The sequence below is a fragment of the Varroa destructor genome, unplaced genomic scaffold (genome assembly GCF_002443255.2).
Source record: "Varroa destructor unplaced genomic scaffold, Vdes_3.0 BEIS01000002.1, whole genome shotgun sequence".
Lineage (NCBI taxonomy): Eukaryota > Metazoa > Arthropoda > Arachnida > Mesostigmata > Varroidae > Varroa > Varroa destructor.
In genome coordinates, this window is record NW_019211455.1 from 9,550,083 (window position 1) to 9,558,983 (window position 8,901).

Genomic DNA, 8,901 nt, shown 5'->3' on the forward strand with positions numbered 1-8,901 from the left:
ACCACTTTTCAAAAAGCGCAAACTTCACTAGCATTATCTTAATGTCATTCTTTATATCTATGTTCGACTGCGGTAGCAACAAACACCCATTACTGGCACTGGAACTTACACCGATGTTACAACTTATTCGCCAATAGTTTCGAACTTCGCACACAAGGCTATTGTGTCAGCTTTGTTATAAAGCCGGAAACAATAAAACGGAATAGGCTGAAACTGATAATATTACTAGATGAGTTAGAGCCGGCCATCAATAGGGAGATAAAAGGGGTATTACGAATAAACATACGCTGAGCTAATCGACTCACCCAAGAATACGTATCTATGTTAAGTTTACACTTGAGTAAAATTATGGTTTTCGTTTAGGTAGAAAAGTAGGTTTGCAGTTAGACGCTGAATTGACGAAAAACGGGCAGCAGTAACAGTAATAATTTGAATTTTAGTGACCTGCGAATTGCCTAGACCACAAGGGCGCTACAGAGAGAGGATTCACTTTTTCTATTCATGAAAAAATGAAGGTATAAACAAAAAAACGACATGTGTTATGTTTTCATCTAACAGCTTAATTTTTTTTTAAAAGTTTCTGCGAACTCGAGACTTATGCGCCAAACGCTTAACGCTCTTGGACTTTGCATTGGTCTTGGCAATATCCTGGTTACCCGTCCCCGTTCTACTCTAGAAGGAATAGCCATCAAAAATGAAGGAGTGATGTTCTGCGGATTGATGATACGGCCGCTTACTTCACATAAATATACTAATAAATACAACAAAATTCAAAAATAGGTCATGCTCGAATCATTTAGTTGCCATGTTCAGTGTTCTTGCTACAGAGGGATGGTGTTACGTTCCTTTACTTAGTTCAGATTCTAAAACGATAAAACTAACTTCGTGGGAGCTTAAAAAACCTAGTACAAGGTTCATACTTAAATAACTTATCAGTGAACGACTCCTGAACACTTTTCGTCAAATATCAAAAACTTTTTTACCTTCGATTTCGGATTTTCATTTACGAAAGCTCTACTCTGACATTTATTTATGCGTAGACTATTATTATAAAATTTAAGAATAATAATGTTCATGCTACTATCTGTGTGTTTAAAATGGCCAAGGCATATACCTCACAAGAGGGTAGTATATATGTTCATATACACATACGCAAGTATATATAGCGCTTTGTTTGGATTTAGTAAGAAGGGTAGAAGTGCATGAGCCCTCATAACGGTGGAAGGCCGAATCCACAACAGGAACAGTAGAAAAAATAAAGATCGAGAATTGTAATACGCCCAGTGTACTCGGCCCTTCACCCACCGGAGCGGGGAACGACTAAAATCTGCGCGATATGTAACCAGTACAAGACATATACGAGGCTACGCTAACATATTGATGCTATATTATATTATAACTTTACAAAGAAAAGCTTATTGTCGATCTTGTTTTTCCGATAGTGTTTCGCCTTTCGGAGTACTCAGTCAATAATATTCCAAAAGCCCATTTGGAAAAGCATTGCATCTTGGTTGATCTTGGCCTACTTCACTTATCTTGCTTTTTGGCTAGTACAATCCATAGAGTCTCTTAAAAAGATATGATGAAATATCGTGTTTTAAGCTTCAATGGGAATTTTAATGTGTGCTGAATATTCAGAAGTGCGCTCTACTCTTACGAACGTAGTTAGCTTGCACACCTGGCGATGATCAGGAATCATAGAAGCTACACTGCAACAACATTTAATCATCAACAACTAATTACGCATTCAATTTTTCTTCTAATTCCAGGAAATAGAGAATGACGAGAATGTTATTATCACCATCGCTCGTAAACTTATGAACAAAGTGCAATACAGAGTACCATGCTCCTGCTGGGGCGTTCGGGACAGTGGCCACCAGCGCTGCCTAAGCTCTGTTTTCTGCCCTTGTTACTACAGCTCATTTCCGCGCTTTTGCTGGCGCTCAACCTCGCAACTCGTAGCGATGTTTTGGCAAAAATCTACAACGCACAGTCTGTTCCATACCTCGACCCGATGTCTGCCGAGACTCCCAATCATCCCATCGTAGTGTATCGTGCCATGACGACAAGTAGTGGCACTAGAAACCGGAATCTCTGGAGGACGCGGTCCCGTTCCCGCTACGCGGCTAAGTCCAATAAGGGCAATTTTTTTCAGTTTGTTCGGAGGCCTTTCGGTCAACGCATAGTCGGCCGCCTAAATAATGACATTGATGGCTGTGACATAGGCCAAAAATGTGGTATGATTTTTAGCTGTCTCATGGCCGGCGGGAAGCCGGTCAAGGCCTGCAGCGGAAGCTTGCTCCAGTACTGTTGTGATTATCCATCGGAGAAGCCCATACAGCCTCCAATCTTTGGACCAGTCAAGAATGACCCGTATTGTGGACGGAGCGCTGGCAGGGTAAGCCGAATCGTAGGTGGTAATGATGCCGAGTTTGGCGAATTTCCTTGGCAAGCATTTATCCTTGTGGCTGGAAGCCGTTGCGGAGGGGCACTTGTTGGCAGGCAACATGTTGTCACAGCAGGGCATTGCGTCGCCAAAGCCAAAGCTCCTGAATCGATCAAAGTGATTTTGGGCGATCTCGTGCTTAACTCAGACATCGAAGAGCTTCCTCACGAAGAATACAACGTCCTACAGATTCGTGTGCATCCGAACTTTCAATTCACGCCACAGGCTGACCGTTATGATGTTGCTATCTTAGTGCTAGATCGGCCAGTCCAATATCGCGAAAACATCATGCCAATTTGCCTACCCGAGAAGGGCGCCGACTTCACAGGACGTACAGCCACCGTTGCTGGCTGGGGCGCCATAGAGCCACGCTCGAAGCTACGTCCGCGCACCTTGCAGAATGTTCAGGTAGTAATAATCTATATTGAAATACATTGACTATATATGTATTTAACAGTAAAACAATTAAATGGGCACTTCTTTTTCCATACAGGCAATCATAGCAAATTATTAGTTAACCAATATTGCTAAATAATTAACACTAGCATTCGCACTAAACAATCAAACCATCATATACTAGTAATGGTGTAGCGGAAGACGCCTGTGAGAACCGTTCGTATCATCAATCGCAATGCCGGGTTGAAAATCTCAAATTGTTTGACATCGTTTTCAGGTTCCAGTGATGAGGAATGAACAATGCGAGCGGTGGCATCGCAAGCAAGGGATCAATCTGCGAATCCACGCCGAGATGATGTGCGCCGGATATGAGTTCGGCGGGAGGGATTCATGTCAAGGCGACTCGGGGGGTCCCCTAATGTTCAGCGATAACGGGGTCTGGTATCTTATCGGAGTGGTTTCGGCTGGTTACTCCTGCGCGAAGCAATACCAGCCTGGCATCTACCACCGTGTGGCCAGCTCCTCAGACTGGATCTCTGCCAACGTCTTCAGTTAGCAAGTTCCTGTTAATTGTTGTCCTAACACTATTATGCCCTCGTGGCATTTTCTCCTACTTGAAACATCACGCAGAAGCAAAAGTGCACGCGCACCAAGGAACATTTGTTAAATCGTCATCAGAAACACTGTGTAACAATCGAAAATCCTGAGGCGAGGAAAAACTATACAACTGTTTAAGATAAAACGGCGCACTCGATTAATCTTAGTACGGATAACGAACAGACATCAAATTCAATCTTTTTTAAAAATTACTGTTGCATCTTTACCGCTCGGGCGCATGGTTTGAGCTTTTGTTGTTCGAAGTAGAAAAATGTTAAAGGCAAGAACTGTTTACTCCAAGCAGACAAAAGAATGTATTGGCAAAGAATTCTAAGTTAGGTTGCCCAATCTCTAACGTTACTGTTAGGATAGAGAAGGTACCTACACTAACAAAAGACTACACATTCTTGAGCACATACACGGTGACCATACACCAGCAGCGACGCATCTCACAAAAGTGGGCCTTGTATAGATCTAGATAAGATAGGCGATTATTAAGTGTATTAGGCGAACACATAGGGTATATATTGTACATATGAAGGCATTAAGTTGCTGGTTTATTCCTGTTTTTTTTTTTTTGCTTTTTTTTTTTTTAATTCAGTGCAGAATGTTCGGTACAAAAGTTCTGTCCCGAACTGCTTGCCTTCCTACGTCACCTAAGTGTGGGCGCTGGCCGCGTCGTCTGCTAATTACGAACTAAGTTAACTTATTGTAGTGGTCTTTTGCAACGAGACACTACTGCCGATTAGTTATTTATAGGTCGTGTTATATCAATAAATATGGTGAAAGAACGTAAAATTTAGAGATTACAAACGAATCTTTACAGATTGATACTGTTTCCTATTTTTGGACAGTCATCCCCTTTTTAATATTAGTATCTTTTCTTGGTACCGTTGTATCGAGAGCTGCCGCAAAAGTATAAACACCAATTGATAATTTGGTCACTTGAATTAATTACTTTGTTTTAGACGAGTCCTATCTTTAGAAAACGCATTGGAAAACATATTTCAGATAATTACATTTATTTATTTGGCAACGATTAACGCAGGCACGTCGTATAAAGGTTGAAATGTTTGAAATAATAACAGAACTGAATAAAATTTGCTATATAAAAATGTTCATGTAAGTAAGTTTATTTATTTACATAGAGCCTACCTCCTGCCAGCTTATTGATTCAATCTAGTATCGCCTGTCACATGGCACCGCTTGCTCCAGCTACTATTACTGATGTTACCAGCAATTTCGCAACAAAAGGACAAAGTCTCCTTTCAGCTTTCCTATCCCTACGTTATTCTACCAGTTATACTTAATGATGTTTTTGGCTGCTCAAAACGTAATAGGCGATATTGATTTTAGCAGATATAACTGCCAATGCTATGATTTATATTTTTGAGATGGCTCAACCTACAGCGAAGTAGGTTCTCCAGTCACCATCGATCATTGCCGATAGTCATCGACCACTGCTGTGCCGACCCACGCTACGTTGTTCCTGGTGAGCTGCACTCCCACAAATGTTAATTCATTCTTTAGCCCATTCGGCGGTAGACTTGCAATGGCTACCACCCCCAGAGGTGTTTTGCCGTTCTTTCTCGTTCCATCCTCCTCTTACGTTCGTGTTGTTTACTTCACTTGTCCTAAGTTCCTCTTCTAGGCGAAACTGCAATACCAGCACAACAGTTCGACGACTGGTCTGTCCTGCCGTTGGTAACTTGTTGGTCTTTATCTTGCCGCCGTCCCTTGTTGTCTAGTGCGCGTCCCTTGCCAACTGACTGTATCGGTTTGTTTGTTCGTCTGCTAGCCAAGCAACCGGCTCTTGTGCATCGTCCCCCCGTTACCCTCTTTGACGTAACACCATGCGTTCCTTCACAGACCCAACCCGGTTCGACACGGCCCGGTGCGACGGGTGCGGGAACCCGGACTATCCTCATCGGAATCAACCGGCCTGCGCAACTTATTTAGTTGTGCGACTACGACCGTGTCTGAAGCTATAACGTAGGCCTTCTTAGCGCACCGCAGCGTGGAATAGCAGCAATAATAACGACATAGTTACTTTATAGAACAACTAGACAACAAGCTTCCGATCTGGTTCGAAGCAAGCGTATATATATATATATATAAACAGCTAAAACAGCGGAAAGAAGATGGAAATGAGCAGAGAGAAACAATTAACTAAAGACAGCGCATCACCAACGAAAGCAATATATATATATGAAGATGGGTAGCATTGAATCGTGGTCACCGTGTCGCCGAAACAACAATCAGTACCTGGGATAATCGGTAGACAAATATGATTATAGCAAGGGCTCGTGCGAATCAGTAATTGCTTAATCTAACCATATTGTATTAACTACTGGATAGATTTTTCAGCTCGAATATTTTTTACTATTTACGTAGTGATAATATGATTACGTTGCGTTGTTTCACCTTTGTTACGTCGAACTGAGTTTATCATCGCAAATTTAATATATTAATAATATAAATAGAATATTTTATGGGCTAGTAATTATAAGTAAAATAAGGTGAAATTAACTTGAGACACTTAGGGTATTTACATACTAAAACCGCGATTTTGATATAGTATTGAGTGGCACTATCAGCTAGTCATCGTGCCACACATATATATATATATATATAGAGTACATATATATATATATGTACTCCACAACATATACGTAAAGAACGAAAATCGAAAGGCACCCCAATGTTGGTTAAAGCGCCTGTTTAGCTAGCAAGAGATCGTAGGATCACAGGAATCTTAGCTGAACTTTCGAACCTGGAATAATTACTTCGATTAAGGACTCTTCGCGTTGGAAAATCGTATTGCCGACCCGGGCTGAATTGAAAGTCGCTTACACTATACCAAATTAAATGAATTTTTCTTCTAAGAGCCTTTCTAGCCTTTCTAAAGAGAAAGGCAAACTCATGATCGTGCCTTCACCGTCAGGACTTGGGTTGCACGTTCTCTGTAAATAATAGTTACTGACCCCATACTCCTACGGTAGTCAACGACTTCGTACCAAATTGCTGTCATTGTTTTCGGCAGGAAGAAGCGCCATGCTTCGAAATGCTTTTTTATTCGAAATCTCTATTATGGATCCAATCAAGCACTTATGCTATTCGCCTCGCTTACTTGATATGGTTACATAAATTATAAGTTCCAAAGAGAGAAACTTAAAAATCCCAGGCAGCTTGGTTAAGGAAGATAACCGTCATATCTTGATGGACATTACCTCAGTTGGCTGTCACTCGTACGATATCAGGCAAAGTGAATGGATTACGTGAACAGATCACTCTTCCCGCCATCCTGCGGATGTTCATCAAGGCATGATACGGTGCGACATATCATAAGTCAGAACCGGTGAGCCCCTGAAGGAAAGCAAAGCCTGGCTTTTAGTGACGATGTGTCGTGTCTATCAGCGTATTGTTGTTGTCGTGCAAACGCGCCCAAAGCGATCCTTTTATATAGAGCTCTGCCGTAGCTAATACGTCTGGCTGCCATCAATAAGTTTCGTGGGTTAAATATCGAGACATAAAAACGCCCCCCTCCTGAAAAGCAAATCCTACTGGATATTGATCAATGCCAATTGATTTCTGTTGCTTGCGTCAACGCCGCTCAGACCCATATTGCTGCTAGTCTCCTGTTGTTTTCTTCTGCTGCCGTCGCTAGCGCCGCCACTATTGATCTCGAGGATCTTCTTCTACAAAAATGCTATATAATGCAGGCTGAATGCGGCGCTTCAACTCTCATTGATTATGGTTCAGTGGTCATCGTTTTACGTTCTCGTTGGTAAGTGTTATTCTTACTCATCTCGGTGATATTCGTTGTGAATCACGGCACTTCGGGGCACCGATTTTTTATCTCTCTCTGGCACAATTGCTGTTGTTGTCGTTGGCGCCGTTGTCGTCAGTTAGGGGAAAATATCCGGAGGAAAAAGACTTACAGTAGCGCGCGCACACATACGCGTCAATATCGGTAGGGACGCTACGAAATCATTCACCAGAAGCGAGACAACAAGTTACGAAAACAACAGAGAATCAACCCCTGCGGATCGACCCCGCGCCATCTAACGGCTGCACGACTGCTTCACGTAGTAAACTCTTGATCAAAGAAGGCACGAGTTTGCACCAAACAGCTTTCACTGAACGTCTTCATGAGGCACACACGCCTCTCGCCGACTGATTATTTTTCGTGTGGCGTGCACGAAAGCGCAGAATAATTAACGCCCTCGGAGTCAACTATGGCATCTGCTAGGGCAATCGCCGCCGCATCGTCCAGACGAGGTGCTTTGTGCTGTGGTAAATACGACTGACAATTGTACGTGTCTGTGTCCCTAGTGTTTGATACAATAATGGACGCATGAGACGTAAGAAACGCTCTGTAGAGGTATGGGGAATCTGATAGGGACAGGAACACAAACGGGGCCGACTAACCGATAAACACTCGACGATGGAAATACCTTGACGGGGGGATCAGCAAGTGCCTTCCTCTGAAGCATACGTATTTTCAGCCAGTCGCCATTGTGAGCTACGCTGTGCATGGCCGTGTGTGTATATTATAAATGTTCAAACTTCAGGTATTGCTGTACTGACCCTCGACATTCAACAGGACGCAGAGGTATGGTCGTCCACGGAATTAATCGACAGCTATTATCGACGAATCATTGCAAGTCGACTGCCACGGACCATAATGGCACACTGCTGCGAATGTGGTTTGATCAATATCGCTCTATGCAGGAGAAGTGCAGACAGGAACAACTGATCGGAACATAAAAGCGGCGAAAGAGTAGGGGGTTGTATGGGAAGACGAACGAAGAACAACGCAGAGCGACTTAATCTAGGTGGATCTATGGTGTCGGGCCGAGGGGGCGTCGGGACGGCATTCGTGGCTCCGACCCATTCTGCATTGAGCAAAAGGGCGTCGATGTAGTGGACACGTCCAACCGATGCTAGCCTTAGCAACGACGAAACCAAAATCAACAAATGACTACAATAGCATCAGCAGATAAGAATCGCTCCAAAATCAGAGGTATCAGCTATGGAACAGCAGAAAAAAATGACCATTGGCAATTTTTTCATGGACTATTAACGCCGCTGTCTCCCGATACACCACACTACAATAGCCATCATATTGCTGGAAGCTTCAGGATCCGCATTTATTCGTAATGCAATGTGAGTAGTCTATGACGCTGAGTAATGAGGATCATTTGAGCGTACACACACTCTGAAATTCACACACACACGGTCATAGTGGACGTGGTCAGGTGTTGGAAAGCCAAGCTCTGTGGGAGCCCGACCTACTCACTGCCCGATAACGTGGCAGTCATATAAGGGCCTGACGCTAGCCGAACACACAGAAGAACCCTTGCGGGGGCGGCGTGTAGTTTAGAATATACCTAAGAAAGCCAAAAGGGGTAACTTCGAAGGAAGCGTTTAGGTAGACCTCGGCCACTGGGAAGTATGAG

General features: G+C 43.1%; 1 protein-coding gene across 27 annotated transcripts in view; it reads left to right on the forward strand.

Moving 5' to 3' along the window:
* Positions 1-4,565, forward strand: part of LOC111243846 (trypsin-1-like) — a 43,532-nt gene extending 38,967 nt beyond the window's left edge. For 20 of the 27 annotated variants that reach the window (XR_015321779.1, XR_015321782.1, XR_015321784.1 and 17 more), the window contains one exon: positions 1,770-1,863. Coding sequence is in view for 7 of the 27 variants with exons in the window: in XM_086980882.1 (XP_086837008.1) it covers positions 1,844-2,854; positions 3,120-3,398 (1,290 nt within the window). In the remaining 20 variants the exon portion in view is untranslated. Of the gene's footprint in view, positions 1-1,769; positions 2,855-3,119 lie in introns of those variants that run through there. The other 7 variants (XM_086980882.1, XM_022790053.2, XM_022790054.2 and 4 more) reach the window with 1 other exon arrangement.
* Positions 4,566-8,901: the final 4,336 nt, after the last annotated feature.